Raw genomic sequence first — 18,248 nt, 5'->3', positions numbered from 1 at the left:
TTTGTACCATTGCTTAGAATAATTATTTTTAAAGACTTTTTGTGATAGTAGAACATTTTCTTCAAAGAAAATATTACTCAGAAATCCTGTATGTAAAACAAAATACAGAGCTACTCTGCAAAACTTAATTTGTTACCAAGAAAGCTCATCAATGTTAAGTTCTCAAGTTAGGCTTTCAGTACTATAAAATAATGAATTTTAATAGTCAGGCATATGAAAATGCTTCAAAGGATTCATGGAAAAATGGAATTAAAAGATAATGGAATTTCTCCACAAACTTTTTAAAATCTCCTCATATTGGCTAAATACATAAAAGATCGATGATAGCTGTCATTTAACTGCTAGAATTCAGTTATTTTGAACCAGCTAATGTCAAAAACAACCCCCTTTTTTGAAAGACTTTAATGATATATTGGCTTTACCTACTGAGAAATAATACATGTAGACATATCACTTCAGAAATAAATGCTTTTCTGTTAGGAGAGATTTGTGTTGTCAAAGATGGAGTTTAGTGTAAAAGAAAGAAATTGGTGATGCAAAGGGTAACTAATCAAAGGACAGATTATACATACTTTAGAAGAAACATAGACTAGACTTCAAAAGTACCCTACATTTTCTTCAGCTTCACCAACCTCACAGTAATGCTGCTAAATTCTTAATAATCAGGATTTTCCTTGTATGTCTATTTCTCAATTTAAAATCATCTTATTTTTGTCCATTTGTTCTTATGTTAGTATAATTTTCAGGTCCAATTATGGTAGTAACCTATAAATTTTTATATAAACACAATCAAAGACCTTTAAAGGTAATTCCTATTATGCTACAGAGAGCTGTTTTATATATATTTGTGTGTATATATGTACATGTATACATACATATGTGTATATGTGTGTATATCCCATATATTATTTTCATAGTTACATGTATTATTAATGTTAAAGTTTTATCTTTTTATGCTCAGCTTTCTTTCTTTTCTGATATCCCAGGGAAATTCAGGGCTTGGTTTCAGCATTGCAGGGGGTACGGACAACCCACACATTGGAGATGACTCAAGTATTTTTATTACCAAAATTATTGCAGGAGGAGCAGCTGCCCAAGATGGAAGATTGCGGTATGTTTTATACTTTATGTTGTGATGCTGAATCTACTTTATATGTTTTTCTTAAACTGGTTAAGGGATAAAAACAATTAAGAAGCACTCACATAGAGTGGGTGCTCAAACAACAAATGAATGAATGGATAATTGAGCTCTAAGAATGCTTCCCTCCTTTCATTTAAGAAGTCAGCATTTTTAATAATTTTGATTGATGTTTTATAAGATTGTGAGCAAATTTATAGAAATCATAGGTTTCCATTCCTGTTTTCAAATGCATTTTCAAAATGTTTCCATTTATTTTCTATGTTAGCAACAATTATATAAAGTTGACACAAGGCGCCATATATTTGAGTTTATATCTTGTACCACAAAGAATACAATATTTGCAAACTTTATATATAAATACCTCATTATTTTCTTTCTCAGGGTAAATGACTGTATATTGAGAGTAAATGAAGTAGATGTTCGTGATGTAACACATAGCAAAGCAGTTGAAGCATTGAAGGAGGCAGGGTCTATAGTACGCTTGTATGTAAAAAGACGGAAACCAGTATCAGAAAAAATAATGGAAATAAAGCTCATTAAAGGTCCTAAAGGTATGTGATAAATCAAGCTAACATAGATTATTATTAAGACACCTCTGAGTTAAATGTAACTATGACCTTATGTATGACACATGTTTTAAGGTTGACAAATACTGGTGATCTCTAGAACTTATGTGAGTACATAGAATTTTGTGTTATTTCTACTGAATTTTGTCCAAAGTAGAATTCCAGAATGTCTATATTCCTACCAACATTACAGCTTCTTAAAAAGTTCCTTATGTTAGTTAGTCTACATATACTTCATATATTTTTTGCTGTTATGGTCATATATAAACTTTGTAATTTAAGAGTAAGTTCTATGTGACTTCTATATTTAACATTTCTATAACATATGTTTGGAGTTCTGGTGTGTTGCTGTGGGTTAATGTGCTAGATTGCAAAGTCAGTTTTAACCGCAGGATAGGGGTGGTTCAAGCTCACCAGCCACTTCTGGAAACCCTACACAGGGTCGCAATGGTTCAGAACCGACCCGACAGCACTTAGCAATAACAACATAATAATAACTGTAATAGTTTTGAAAAGTAGAGAACAAAACCTCTACTTATTTGTGAGTCAGTTTGTCGCTGTTTGTACTGGTACATAAAAGACTTTTAGTGTTAAATATTCTTGCTCTTAGACTTTGAAGTCAAGTATAGTATTGATATTAACTTGTAATCAAACCTATACAAGGTATATTAAATGCAAATACACAAGCTAAGTTAAAAGAAGGAATATATGGGTATGTCATTATCAGCAGACTGCAGTGAACACTGCTAAGATTTCTAAATTATGAAAGAATCACATTTTGGATAATTGGAAATACTGATTTTAGAGTGTGTCTGTACTAGCAAGCAATATATTTATAATGAGATGTTAAGAAGGTACTTAGGACCTTTTTTTTTTTTTTTTCCCCAGTGTTTGTTGTTTTGTTTGTTTGTTTTTATTGTGAATTAAGTGATAATTTACTTGGGAGAACATTCACTTTACATTCATCCTATCATTTTTTTTTTTTTTTTAAGTGTCCATTGATAACTTTAGGAGTGCTTATATTTGTAATTATTCCCTGATTGCAGACTAGATGCATAGAATTTTAAAAAGTAGATAACTAGATAGATCGATCATTTCTGTTCCTAAAAACAGAAGTGTGAAGATATCATGACCTGCTTTTCAGTCATTTCTTTCTGGACTTAAGTTTACACTTACTGATAAAGAATCTAAAACTAGTGTTATCCAAACAGGTCTTGGGTTCAGCATTGCTGGAGGAGTTGGAAATCAGCATATTCCTGGAGATAATAGTATCTATGTAACCAAAATAATTGAAGGAGGTGCAGCACATAAAGATGGCAAACTTCAGATTGGAGATAAGCTTTTAGCAGTACGTATAAGAAGTCTATTTTTTTATGCCATTTTGATGCCTATTTTGTTTCTGACAGACTTCAGAATTTCTGTATTCTCATGTTTCGTTCTCTTGTGCATAAGGTTATTATACTTGGTGCCAACTCAGCACCATCTAATAACATCAACACCAGGCAATGTTAAATGACTGAATTACTAAACTTGCTTTAGTCAAAACCGGGGGTGGGGGCGGAATTCTTGATATATCTTTTTTTTTTTCTTGATACATCTTTTATCTACCATTTTCATTTCTTCTCCCAGCATTCCTCTGTTTTTCTTTTTATCTCCTTTCTGTCTCTCTCTCCCTTACTGAAATAAGGAAGTATGTGTTTGGATACACAAATTTCATATAAAATCCTTTAATCATAATCCTTAGCTCACTGTCATGTATAATCCTCATTTGTTTTGAAACTTTATAAAGGTTATTGTTGCTTTATGTAGTCTTTTTACACTTGGTTTTTATTCAGTATCGTTTTACTGAGTAGATAAGCACTCAGGCTCCTAGCAGCAAGGTTGTTGGTTCAAACCTGCCAGCCATTGTTTGTAAACTCTCTACAGGGTTGCTGTGAGTTGGAACTGACTCAATTGCACTTAACATTAATAACAATGTCCATATTTTTGCCTAGAGCTGAATGAAATTCAGCTCACCTCTGTGGTAAACAAACCACAATTTATGTGTCTGTTGATAATTTTTCAGTCAGAAAATGAAAAAAATGTGCTAAGGTGTTACTGGTGCTAAGATAAATATCATAACATTATCATGAGTCCTGGTGTGGCACTGAGGGTTAATACGCTAGACTGCAAAGTCGCTTTGAACTGCAAGGTCAGCAGGGGTGACTCCAGGGATTTAAACATGAGTGAAAATAGAAAGGTAGGAATATGGGAAAGCCAATACAAGGTTATATGTTTCTGAGCTGGGCAGAATATCATAAGAAAAGACAGCCAGTTGCTTTATTTGCAAGTGATATAGAACCGTTGTACCTTGGATCCAGCCATCCAGAGGAAAAAAGAGAAGATTTTGTCTACTAGCTCCTTTTAGTCTCCTGTCTGTTGTTAACCCATGGGGGTTAACTGCTCCAAATTTGGGCAACTGTTAGGGAAGCTAACTCCCATACTGTGACACAGCACTTTACTTGAACCCAAAAGTGGCAAAAAGAGCTAGTCTCAGTGATCTGTATAGCACAGACATGTGTTCCTGATATGCTGTACTACTCTCTACCATCAATTCTGACTCATCGTGAGTGACCTATGTAGACTTTCCAAGGCTATAAATCTTTACGGGAATGGAAAGCCTAATCTTTTTCCCCCTGAGTGGCTAGTGGGTTTTAACTGCTGACCTTGTGATTAGCAACCCAGTGTTTATTATACAGCATCACCAGTGCTCCAAGGCTCTTACTATGTGGAGCATGTCCACCATGCCCAAATTTAGCCTTTACATCAGAAGAGACTTTGAGAGAACTGATTATAGTTAGGAGGAAAAGTGAGGGCAACAGTAACAAGCAGTCAAGGCTGGGGACAGATTGTCTCAAGTGAATCTGAGACACATAATCTAGGGTATAGTATAGTTGTGAATTGGATTATTTTCACTTTTTTGATATTAGAAGTAATTCTGTTAGGAAGAGCTGCTATGTGTTCTGGTCATCATTATGCAAGAGTTTCATTTGAATATTTACCTAATTATGAAATTTACTTGGTCTTGAATATACTGTTAGTAACATTATAAGTGACATCCATATATTATCCAAACCACTTATAAAAATTCGTTCTCATGTAAGTATATAAAAGATTCCTTTGTTAACATCCTTTTCATTATAGTAACATGTTATTGTAACATGGAGGCAGACAGTGATTGAAATCTAAAGATGGGGAAGAGATAAGAGCCAAAGCTGAAATGCTTTTCTAGCTTTTTTTCACATCTGTTACTTGCCACTCTTTTCCCCCATGTTGCAATCCACACTTCCCACTCCCCCCACCCATCATCCTGCCATACACATACTGATTCAAAATAGATTTCTGTTTCCAGTGGATTTTTCACTTTATTTTTAAATTTCTTAGATGCCATATTTTTCTTTATGGTTTCTCCATAATCTATTGCAATGGTAGGGAGCCTGCTAACTGCTGATTGATCTTATTGGCAAGATTCCCGTTATCTCTTGAATTCACTTAGTCAGGCTTTTGTTTCTATAATTCTTTTGTCATCCTCAATCTTAATTGACATATCTAGCATTTAACACATTTTTCTCCTTCAAACAGTATTCATTTTGCCTAACAATCATTCCTATTTAGTGTTCCTCCTGTATCACTGTCCAGTCCTCATTCATCTTTGCTGTTGCCTCCTTATCTCCCTAACCTCTCTAAATATTGTAATGATTCAGGGCTCAGTCCTTGTACATTTTCAACTGTTTTTAAAACTGTAGGTCAAGACTCATTGATAGTGGTCAAATAACAGTGGGATAAGCACTACTTTTTGGAAACTTTAGTTATACTGTGACACAGATGCACACACATTTTGTCTTAGACTAGATGAAAACATTTTTAAACAGTGGTTCTTGTCAAAACGTTTGAAAAGCATTGTTCTAGAAGATTTCATCTACTCTCCCCTTGAATGTCTCAATTATCAAGTGCTGTTGCAATGATTCCAATTCAGTGACCCTGTATATAGTTTCCAAGGCTGTAAATCTTTATTGGAGTAGAAAACCTCATCTTTCTCTGCTGAGTAGCTAGTGAGTTCAAACTGCTAACCTTGTGGTTCACAGTCCTGTGTTTATTCTCTACAGCAGAGGAGGACAGCCTTTTTTCTGCCAAAATTTATAACATAATTCGTGGGCCATACAAAATTATTGACTTAAAACTTAGCCTGCTATATTTAGTGAAACATATAATTAACTTACCCCTAATGTGATGGCACTGGTGATTTGCCATGGAGTCGGTTCCGACTCATAGTGATCCTGTACAGGGTTTCCAAGGCTGTAAATCTTTACAGGAGCAGAAAGCCTCATCTTTCTCCCACGGAACAGCTGATAGTTTCTGTTTGCAGCCCGATTCGTAACCACTATACGCTACCAGAGCGGCGCTGTGGGTTAATGTGCTAGACTGCAAAGTCAGTTTGAACTGCAAGGTTGGTGATTCACGCTCACCAGTCACTCCTTGGAAACCCTCTAGAGGGTCACTGTGGGTCGGAACTGACTTGACGGCACTTAACAACAACAACAATGTGATGGCTGGAACTGCAATTGCCTTGGGAAAGCCAAACCAGATGATATTGCAGGCCTCACCTGGCCCATGGACCAGATGTTCCCCATCACTGTTCTACAGCCACTGTTCTCCCTGGGTGTCTCAATAATCATCTCAAATTTAATATATCCATAAATGAACTTTTCATTTCCCCCACACCTCCCCTCCTCCTACCCCATCCTGTTATGTGCAGTCTTCACATCTCATTAAATAGGAACTTTATCCTTCTAGTTGCTTAGGTCCAGAACTTTGGGGTCATGCTTTTTCATATCCCACATTGAATCCCTCAAGAAATCTTGTTAGCTCTTATATCAGTTATCTAAAGTTGCATACGAAAACACAAAATTTAGTGACTAAAATAACAGCAACCAATTATTTGCTTATTATATTTGTGCAATTTAGGTAGGGCTTAACAGGGACAGCTTGTTTCCTCTCTACATAGTATCAGCTATGATGGCTCCACTAGGACCAGAGGATATACTTCCAATTTGCCTCAAACATACGGCTTTAAAAAACTCTACACTTTGACTATTAATAATGGAAGCAAAATATAAAGACAAGTCAAATATAAATTAAACATCATTCATCATTTTATACACATTAAAATTGTTAATAATGTTGGCAAGAGTCTGGGTCAGTAGGACTCTTACACTCTGACGTGTGTGTAAAGTTGTTACTACCATTTGCAAGAGATTAGTAGCATCCATTTAAGTGGGCAATGCTTATACTCTCTGACTTAACAATTCTATATCTAAATAACTTAGCCATCTAAAATGCACATGTATATACAAAATATATATAAGGATGTTCATTGACATTGCCTATAAACATAAAAATTAGAAGCATGTTAGATATTAATATGTTGTTGTTATTGTTGTTAGGTACCATCCAGTTGGTTCTGACTCATAGTGTCCCTACACACAACAGAATGAAGCATTGCCTGGTCCTACGCCAAAATCACAATTGTTGCTACATATGAGCGTATTGCTCCTGCCACTGTGCCAATCATCTAGTTGGCGGGTATTCCTCTTTTTCTCCACCCCTCCACTTTACCAAACACATCCTTCTTCATGTACTGGTTCTTCCTGACAACGTGCCTGAAGTATGAAAGATGAAGTCTGGCCATCCCAGCTTCCCATGTTAACTTGGTTTAATGAATTACAATCTATGAAACTTTTTTTTTTTTTTTAATGAGGTATTTAAAATGCAGCAATATGGAAAAATGTTGAAGATATGTTAAAATTCCAGTTTTAAACTTCAGTTTGTTTGTTTTTTATAAAAATATATCCATACACATTCCTTGATGTTATCTTAACCTATTGCCATCAAGTCAGTGCAAACTCATAGGCAATAAAAATGGCTATTTTCTTTCTACACACCTTTATATTCTTTATATTACTTCTTAATTTTGTCTGTCTTTTGATATAATTGTTTATAACCATATAGCAGAAAGCAGGTTAAAAAAAAAGATATTTATCTTAAATGTCTTTTGGAAATTTCCTTTAGGTGAATAGTGTATGTTTAGAAGAAGTTACTCATGAAGAAGCAGTAACTGCCTTAAAGAACACATCTGATTTTGTTTTCTTGAAAGTGGCAAAGCCTACAAGTGTGTATATGAATGATGGCTATGCACCACCTGATATCACCAACTGTAAGTCTGCCTAAATTATCATATTTCCTTAGATGCACTTTAATATTGAATTGTCAATATTATGTTTAAGGATTATAAAAATGCATTTTAATAGTTAAAAGTGAAAATCTTGATACTAAGAAAAGTTCTGTTTGTAACAGGCTATTCTTTCAAATGTTAAGGCATTGTAAATAACAGTCACCAAAGGATATTTGTGAATAATGAAGTCTATTATGGTAATTTTAGATGAAGCCCAGAAATTTTTATTAACACTCAGTTGATTCAGATACTGTTGATTCATGTGCTATACTTTGAGAAACAGTGATTTTAAATGTCTGAAACTTAAAGGTCTTTCAAAATTGATGTGTAACAATTGTGTACTCTGAGCCATTCTGAGAACAGAAATTATCTTGGTGTCCAACGCTTAGTGATTGCCTAACTATATTTGTGTCCGATGTAATTCTATTATATAGAATTAAATTATATTTTTGTTAAGTGCTGTCTGATCGGTTCTGACTGATAGCAACCCTGTTTATGATTTCTGAGGCTTTAATGCAGGATTAGAAAATCTCATCTTTCTTCTGTGGGAGCAGCAGGCTGACTTGAACCATGGACCTTTTGATTCATAGTCCAGAAAAGAGCACCATAAGCCAGGGGACTATCCTACTTTTAGGTTTTCTAAGATTATCTAGGTATCTATTTTTTTATCGTCCAAATTGAAAAAAGATTTAAATACAGCTTAATGTATGTATTAGTTGAAAATGAAATCTTATTTGTTCTGTGCATTAAGTTGATACTAAAAGCCAACTGAGAGATCTTAGCACTCCTGGTGTGGCACTGTTAGATCAACACTGTGTAAATCACAAGATTGGCAGTTCAAACCGATGAGCTGCTCCTTGGAAACCCTAGATAGGTTGCTGTGAGTCAGAACTAACTCAAAGGTGCACTTAACAACAACAAGAGATCTTAGATTTATTCTTTGTAATCTGCTTTTCCAGCAGTTCTTAATAAATTATAGAATTTTAGAATTATTTAAGATTTTATACATAACAGTGTTTACAGTTTTAAATCTATAAAGGTTATTGTCATTACTAATTATTATAAATTAGATGCAGATTGTATTTTGAAATGTATATATTGTTCTCCAGTAATAACATCCTTATTATCTGTTCATTAATTCATTAATTCCTCAAATATAAGAGAGTTATTTCCTTAATTGTATTCAATTCCTCAAATATATATATATATATCTTTTGTGTCAAAGGAAACTTTAGTGCTTGTTTAAAATTCTTATAAATTGAGGGGACTTCAAAAAGTTTGTGGAAAATGGATTTAAAAGGTAATGAAAAATTTCCACAAACTTTATATGAGGGCTTCGTTTATTTCTGCTTGTGCTCCACTCACATTAATACTGACTGTACTTTGAGGAGGTAGTTTTTCCTAAGTCATATTTTGAGCACTCTCAAATTTGCCCTTGTTGTCCATCACTATAGCTGGTAGTATTTTGATACTCTGAAGTCCTGGTGTGGTAAGATAAACTTTGGACTGCTAACTATAAGGTTGACCCTATCCAGGGTCTCTGTGAGTCAGAACCAGTTCAGTGGCATATAACAACAAAATTTTGTTGATATATGTAGGGTTTTCATTGGCTACTTTTCAGAAATAGTTCACCAGATCTTCAGTCTTATTTTAGTCTAAAGCTCTGCTGAAACCTTTCCTCTATGGTTGACACTGCTCTGCTGGTATGGGAAATACCAGTGGTATAGCTTTCAAAGGCTACTGCTTGTCCAAAATTGACATTGATTTTATGCAATGTCCTGGTTTCTTGATTTCTTAGTCTCTTTTCTAACTATCATATCCTTAATGTTGTTGTTGTTAGGTACCATGGAGTCGGATCCGACTCATAGTGACCCTGCGTAGGGTTTCTGAGGCTGTAAATCTTTACAAGAGCAGAAAACCTCATCTTTATCCCATGGAACGGCTGGTAGTTTTGAACTGCCAACCTTGAGGTTAGCAGCCCAATTCATAACCACTATGCTACCAGAAATATTTGCTTCCAAGTATCTTTTCAGTTACCCAAATATCTTGTTATTAATACCTGTTTGCCACCTCTGAAATCTTTGTAAATCATCCTGTTCTCTCACTATATCATCCTTTCCAGTTTATATACCCAATTCTAGCAATTCCTTAATCTCATTTTGATCTTCAGTCACTTTGTTGCCCCCTGGTGTCTCCACTTTTCTTCTTTTTTAGCCTAGATTCCATCATTTGTTGTAATACTCACCTTCTTGTACATAGCTCCCTCTCATTTTTTTCTTCCTTTTCTCATTGGCAAAACACAACACTAGTTCAGTATAACTGTGGTGTCTTCTCTATTTCTTCTCCCTATAAAGCAAAGCATGACTGGTGAAAAGTACAAAATTGTGCTTTTGCTTATGACTATATACTGAGATAGGGCCTCATTCTTGCTTATGATCTTGCCTTGTTTCCTTAACTAATTTGCTCTCTTACCCTGAGAATACTTCACTCTCAAACCTGAACTCAGTCATAACTGATGACATCATTCCATTTTCATGTATGTACCCAATAGACAGTGTCATCATCTTTCTACTTTCAAGTCTTCCTTTGTAACTATGCATTTATGGAAATATACTGTGTTTTCTTTCTGGTATAATGGTATAATGCTTTGTCAAAGGCCAGTTCTTCTATTGGTACGCTGGATCTCAATGGATCTTGCTCTTGCAGCAGCCCTATATATCTCTCATAATCAAATTCTCTTTCTATTGGATCATTATCGTCAGCATATAAACATGGTGTAATATTCCCTATCTTAAGGGAGCGAGGGGGATCTTTATGTAATCCACAGTGTCCTTTTCCAAGGACTGATCCTTCCTAATAACATGTCCAAAGTGTGAGAGACTGGCTTCTAAGGAACATTCTGTCTCTTTGAGGAGTACTTCTTCCAACACAGATTTGTTTATTCTTTTGGAAGTATGTGGTACCTTTAATTTCCTTTTCCAACACCATAATACAAATGCATTGATTCTGCAATAGTCTTCCTTATTTGTTGTCCAACTTGCACACACATATTAGGTTATTTGAAAATAGCTTGGCTTGAGTCAGGCACCCCTCAGTCCTCAAACTGATATATTTACTCTTGAACATTTTATAGAGGTCTTTTGCAGCAGATCTGCCTAGATACATCCTTTTCTTTCTGTCTGTCTTTTAAAGTTTTTATTGTGAACTGTGTGATAGTTTACATGGGAGAACATCAGCTTTACACCATCGTTTCATTGCAGTGATTACACTCGACTCCATGCATCATCATTCAACAGTATTTGCTTCCGTTTCCTCTTCAGTTTTTTTTTTTTAAATAGAAACTTTTATTTAGAATTAAAGCAAATACTTTAGTATCACAAACACAATATTGAGCTTCAGGAGTACACTTCTTCAGGTTTTTTTGTGTTGTTTTTTTGTGTGGGGGGGTGGGGAAGGAGGGATGTACACAAAAACACTAGGAATATATAATAATTTAAATAACCAAAGGGCATATTTTGCAAGCCTGATTCCTGGCTACTGGCACTCAGTCCCTCTCTTTCCATGAGTTCAGATTCCTCAGCTGCTCCCTCTGTCCATGTCCTCATCTCTGCCTTCATCTCTGGTGTTGCTGCTTCTCTGGATAGAGTCCCACATTCCGCTTGTGGAGTTCTCCCATGATGGTTTAGGGCTCTCTGCTTCTGGACTGTAAGATTAACTACTCTCCCGTTTTTGTTACAAAACCTCTATCTTTATAGTTGTGACAGTTGCAGTTAGTCAGGACAATTACTCACTGTTGAACATCCTTGTATTTCTTGACTGCTGCTTCCATGAGTGGGAGTGTTGATTATAGATTTAAGCAAAATGAAGTTTTGATGACTTTAAATGTTCTCCATTTATCATGCTGTTATTTATTGGTCCAGTGATGAAGATTTTTGTTTTCTTTACATTGAGGTGTAATCCATACTGAAGGCAATAGTGTTTGATCGTAATCAGTAAGTACTTTTAAGTCCTCTTGGCTTTCAGTTGTATCCTCTGCATATTGTAGGTTGTTAAAGAATGTTTCTGCAATCCTGATGCCATGGTCTTCTTCATATAATCCAACTTCTTGAATATTTTGCTCAGCATACAGATTGATTAAGTATGGTGAAAGCATAGATTTCGTGGTGCGCACTTTTCCCAATTTGAGTCATTCAGTATTGCATTGTTATGTTCTAATAACTGCCTCTTGAAAACAACTACAGGTTCCTCATGAGCATAGTTAACTGTTCATAACAACATCTTCAATAGTTTGTCATGATCTACATAGTTAAAAGCTGTTCATAACTGTTCATAACAACATCATCCATAGTTTGTCATGATCTACATAGTCAAAAGCTTTTACATAGTCAATAAAGCACAAATAAACATCTTTCTGGTATTCTTGGCTTTCAGCCAAGATGCATCTGTGGTCTGCATTGTTAACTCTATTTCTATGCCTCTTTTGAATCCGGCTGCAATTTCTGGCAGTTCTCAGTCAGTATACGAATCGAGCTGCGAACCTTAAGGTCAGCGGTTCGAAACTACCAGCCGCTCCGCGGGAGAAAGATGAGGCTTTCTACTCCCATAAAGATTTACACCCTCGGAAACCCTGTACAGGGTCACTATGGGTCGGAACCGACTCGATGGCACTTAACAACAACAACAACAACAATACTGTTACAACCATTTTTTTAATTATCTTCAGCAAAATTTACTTGCATATGATATCAATGGTATTATTTAAATGCATCTGCATTCCATTGGGTCACTTCTCTTTGGAGTGGGCACAAATATGGATCTCTTCTAATCCTTCGAGGTAGCGGTCTTTAAATTTCTAGGCATAGATGAATGAGTACCTCAGTTTGTTGAAATATTTCTGTTTGTTTTCCATAAATTCCTGGACCCTTGTTTTTGTCCATACCTTCAGTGCCGTTTGGACTTCTTCCATTGGTTCTTGGTTATATGCTACATCTTGTAATGCTTGCACATCAATCCTTTCTTTTTGGCACAATGATGACTCTGTGTGTTCTTTCCATCTTCTTTTGATATTTTCTACATCAGTCAATATTTTGCCCATAAATTTCTTCAATGTTGAAAATAGAAACTTGAAGTTTTTCTTTAGTTCTTTCAACTTAAGAAATGCTGAGTGTGCTCTTCCCTTTTTGGTTTTCTTGCACCAAGTCTTTCTTTGCACATTTCTATGTAGTGGGCACAGATATGGAACTCTCCCAATCATTTGGTCAGGTAGCTGACTTCCAAATTAGTTGGCATAGATGAGTGAACGCCTCAGTGCTGCATCAGTTTGTTGAAACATGTCAATTTGTATTCCATCAATTCCTGGAACCTTGTTCTTTGCTAATGCCTTCAGTGCATCTTGAACATCTTCATTCAGTAGCATTTCTACTTGGTCATATGCTACCTCTTGACATGGTTAAACAGTGACCGTCTCTTTTTGGTACAGTGTCTTCTGTCTTTGTTTTCTCAAGCTGCCCTTTGGAATTTTCTGTACTACTTTTGTCTCTTCATTTCTTCCATTTCCTTTAGCATCTCTACACTAGAGAGCACATTTGAGAGTCTCTTCTGACATGCATTTTCGCCTTTCCTTCTTTTTTGCTTTCTTAATGACCTTTTGCTTTCTTCCTGTATGATGTCCTTCATGTCGTCCCACAACTCTTTTTGTCTTCAGTCATTAGTGTCTAATGCATCAAGTCTGTTCATGAGATCATCTCTAAATTCAGATGAGATATCACTAATGACTAGGATATCCATCCATCTTTATGCATTCCATTTCATTTTTGACAACTTCCAATTTTCCTGCATTCATATTTCATATATTACATGTTCTGATTTTTAATAGCTTTTTGCAGATATTTCTCCTCAGTTTGAGTTGTATGCCATCAAGCACAGAAAGGTCCCAAAAGCTTTGCTCCATTTGCTTCTTACCTACAATGTAAATTTGAATTTTTGCTCTTTCCATTTTTCTATCAATTTTTTAATATCTCACTTAGCTCAGCTTGCATTTCAGTATGTCTTTGAAACTTATCTTTATCCCCCCTCCCATTCATTCACATCATTATACGCAATTCTACTTTGACAAGGCAGTTCTTTTCTGGTCATGTTTTGAATGTCTTCCAACCTGAGGGACTCTTCTGCCAGCATACTATCTGACAGTGATTTGTGTGGCTGTTCATTATGGTTTCATCTTCTGCTACTATATCTGACAGTGTTCTGCTGCTGTTAATAAGATTTTCATTGGCTAAATATTCAGAAGTAATCTGCCTCTTCTTTCTAGTCTATATTAGTCTGGAAGCTCCACTGAAACTTCTCCACAATTGGTGAACCTGTTGTATTACAAATACCAGTGGCATAGCTTCCAGCATCACAGCAACATACAAGCCACCACAGTATGAAAAATTGACAAATGAATGGTGGGTAACGCTTGATAGTGATGGTAATGTGTAGCATAGTAGTTTGTGCATACTTGACACTCAGTTTGATCAAAGAAGAGACAGATTGATGGTTGAAAAATAAATACCACTGCTAAATGTCAGTATGCTTTGCAGATTTAGCAGAGTTTTAGCTTCGAGAATGTTAAATAATATTACACTATGTGTTTCATTAATGATTCAAATTATTTGTGTCTTTGGAAGCTACTACTTGGATATGTTCCTTACCTGGATGTTCAAAAAGTATAGTCAAAAAATTAGTTTTATAATTTTTACTTTTGTTTTGATGTATCTGTTGTCTTCATCTTTAATTAGAATGAAAACTTATTATGATAATGATTATTTAAGTGAATCAATAAATAGTTTTTGCTGTTATTGATGTTTCATGGTTTTTATTACCTGTTATTTCATGGATTTGCTGAAAAGAATATATAAATTGGTTTGTTGTTGTTGTGTGCTGTGGAGTCGGTTCCGACTCATAGCGACCCTGTACAGGGTTTCCAAGGCTGTAAATCTTTATGGGAGCAGAAAGCCTCATCATTCTCCTGCAAAACAACTGGTAGTTTTGAACTGCTGACCTTGCAGTTCACAGCCCAATTTGTAACCACTATGCTACCAGAGCTCCATAAATTACTTAGATCTGAATAAATTATGAGAACCTACGTTTTTTCTAGGTTTCATTATATACAGATTTTGAGCATATGTTATAAAAAATGTGAAATAAGGCCCATAAGTATGGTACAGGTGGTTTGTGATACAGCAGCCAATTCTGCTGCCATTGTGCCATTCCATCTTTTTGTTGTTGTTGGTTGTTGTTTTATGGGGAGACTTGTTTTGTTTGTTCCTTTTTCTGTAAAATCAGAAAAAAAATTGTTTTACTTCCTATTATTACAATCTTTACTTTGAGACTCTCTTACATGATGCTTCTTGAATTCTTATTATGAAATAAGTTGATATGAACCTCATTTTTAGTTTTAGTTTCCTAAATGATATCATATGGAATAGGGTTGCCTTCTTTAATCTGAATATCCAATCTAGTAATTACCTACAATTAGAATTCCTGCTTTTTGAAGTGATAAATTTTCTCTACCAGTAAATCATATACATGAGTGATTTTGAATTAATTATACATTAAATATTAAAATTCATAATTCACAAATATGATAAGGAATTACTTCTTTTGTTTTTTCCTTTACTTTCTTTGTCTTGAAGCTTCTCAGCCTGTTGATAACCATGTTAGCCCATCTTCCTATCTGAGCCAAACACCAGCTTCACCATCCAGATATTCACCAGTTTCCAAAGCAATGCTTGGCGATGATGAAATCACAAGGTAAGTAACTGAACATTCCTCCTTTATACATAAAGTGAATTATCACATGGAGTTTTAATCAGCTGTATAAGATAGCAATATTGTTAGGACTAAAACTGTGTAGTAGTTGTTTTTGTGGTTATATGGCATCAATTCAGTTCTGACTCGTAAAGACCACTTTTGCACAACAGAACAAAGCACTGCCCAGCACAGTTATTAAACTTGAGGCCATTGCTGCTACCACTGTGCCATTCCATCTTATTTTATTCAACAGTAAAAGCATTTATTGTCAAGCAAACTGGGGAACACAATGTGTTTTAAATACTATGTATTTGGTAGGGAGGGGGGACACACACCACACCGCCACACAATTACAACCAAAGATCTGGCATTGGTACACCACAGACATCTTTATTTCACTCCTATTATGCCATGAATTCATAAGGAATAGGTTCTAGCAGCTCAGGCTCCTTTCCATTGGTTCTCACAAAGTGCGCCCCTCTGGGGGAGCAGGCTGGCGCTTTAGCTGAACCCAGGTCCCTTTCTCTTTGGCTTCCTTCTTTTTCTGATCATTTTCCTTCACTCACTTCAGGAAGCTGTCTCGGCTCTTAGAGTGCTTAACATGCTCAATGCACACGTTAATTCTCTTGGCAAGAATCTTGCCCTTGGCTTGCTTGTTCACAACAATGTCAACAGCATGCTGGGTCACATTGTAGACTCTTACAGTTTTGCCGTGGTAATATTTGTGGGGCATGCCTTTTTGAACTGTGCCCATTCCCTTGATGTCCACAATATCACCTTTCTTGTAGATTCGCATGTATATGGCCAAAGGAATGACCCCATGCTTTCTGAAAGGCCTGGAAAACATATAGCGGGTACCCCTATTTCCCTTTGTGTTTGTCATCTTGGGGGATTACTGCAAGATGGCGGCTCTGGCTGAAAGGCGCCATTCCATCTTCTTGAGATTCTTCCTCTTTTTCACTGACCCTCCGCTTTACCAAGCATAATGTATTTCTCAAGGAGCTGGTCCCTTCTGATTCTATGTCTGAAGTATGAGACACAAAGTTTGGCCATCCTGGCGTCTAAGGAGCAGGATGTATGTCTTTCAACACAGATTTGTTTATTCTTCTGACAGTCCATGATACTTTTTATATTTTCCTGCCACACCATAATTAAAATGCATCAATTTGTCTATGGTCTTGCTTATACATTGTGAAACTTTCAAATGCTTATGAAGCTATTGGATAAACCATGGCTGGGGTCTGTCTGACACACCATACTCCTCAAACTGACATCTTTGTTCTTCAGCACTTTAAAGAAGTCTTCTGCAGAGGATTTGCCTGATGCAACACATCATTTGATTTCTTGACTGCTTTCATGAGTGTTGATTGTTGATCCAAGTAAAATGAAGTCTTTGACAACTTCAGTCTTTTCTCCATTACTTTTGATGTTATTTATTGGTTCCACTCTGTTCTTATAGGGTCACTAAGAATTGGAATTGACTTGTTTATATACGGTAGCGTGTATTTCTCTTACTTAGATTTAATTTAAAGTTCTCAGATACTTGTGAAAGTGACACTCATCTGATATGGTGATAGTGTGGTGGTTATTGTGTGCCATCAAGTAGGTTCCAACTCATAACTACCTGTATAGGGTTTCTCAGGCTCTGAAGAAGTCCTAAGTGCATTGAAAGAATTGGCAAAGAACAAGGCACCAGGAATTGATGGAATAAAAATGGAAATCTTTAAGAAAGTCAGTCGGCCCAGGAAGCACTCACTCATCTATGCCAAGAAATTTGGAAGACAACTATCTGGCTGTCTGATTGGAAGAGATCCATATTTTTGCCTATTCCAAAGAGAGATGACCCAATGGAATGCAGAAATTGTCGGACAATACCTTTGATATCCCATACGAGTAAAGTTTTACTAAAAGTAATTCAAAGAGAACAAACAAGATGGCTGATCAGGTAGAAGTGCAGTAAGGAGCTCTATCAGCAACAACACAGAATACAGGACCAGTAAGGCTCAGGGGGTGGTCCCAGAACTCTGAACCACATATAAAGGAATATTTAGAAGGTTAGGAGGCTTATAGATAGGGAAATTTTTAGCAGAAGCAAGAAATCCACTGCTTTCTAATTCAAGACGGTCAGCTGCTCCAAGAGCTGCCATCTTGAAAGAGACCAAGCGGAGAAAGGATCAGAGCAGCCACAGACACCTGACAGAACCGTGGAGATAAAGGTATAGACATTCTTTTCTTTTGGAATCTGTTCATTGGTCCCTTGCTGTCTGCGCACCTCCATTCTGGTGACTATAGGGGTGCCTGAGCTAGTGGACACCCCAGCCCCACCCTCAAAGGGTTCTACTACGAATGCACACAGATCTCAAAATTTAAAGAGACAGTTTCCACTTAAAACCAAACAGCCACAGCCGGTCCTGAACTGTTCATAACTAGCATAAAAAATACCAAAATACACACCCATCTAAGTATTAAGGCCACA

At 36.0% G+C, this 18,248-nt stretch overlaps 1 protein-coding gene and 1 pseudogene across 13 annotated transcripts in view; one reads left to right on the top strand and one right to left on the bottom strand.

Annotated features, from left to right (window-relative positions):
- Positions 1-18,248, top strand: part of DLG1 (discs, large homolog 1 (Drosophila)) — a 315,798-nt gene that overhangs the window by 202,013 nt on the left and 95,537 nt on the right. For 8 of the 13 annotated variants that reach the window (XM_006869407.1, XM_006869406.1, XM_006869404.1 and 5 more), the window contains 5 exons: positions 987-1,111; positions 1,523-1,692; positions 2,919-3,055; positions 7,816-7,960; positions 15,655-15,772. In XM_006869407.1, coding sequence (XP_006869469.1) covers positions 987-1,111; positions 1,523-1,692; positions 2,919-3,055; positions 7,816-7,960; positions 15,655-15,772 — 695 coding nt within the window. Of the gene's footprint in view, positions 1-986; positions 1,112-1,522; positions 1,693-2,918; positions 3,056-7,815; positions 7,961-14,009; positions 14,013-15,654; positions 15,773-18,248 lie in introns of all 13 variants that reach the window. The other 5 variants (XM_006869405.1, XM_006869400.1, XM_006869411.1 and 2 more) reach the window with 1 other exon arrangement.
- On the bottom strand, positions 16,177-16,655 carry LOC102817035 (annotated as a pseudogene).

This window comes from Chrysochloris asiatica, unplaced genomic scaffold, assembly GCF_000296735.1.
Source record: "Chrysochloris asiatica unplaced genomic scaffold, ChrAsi1.0 scaffold00130, whole genome shotgun sequence".
Lineage (NCBI taxonomy): Eukaryota > Metazoa > Chordata > Mammalia > Afrosoricida > Chrysochloridae > Chrysochloris > Chrysochloris asiatica.
Note: the sequence above shows the minus strand (reverse complement) of the source record. Positions and strands in the feature narration are given on the sequence as shown.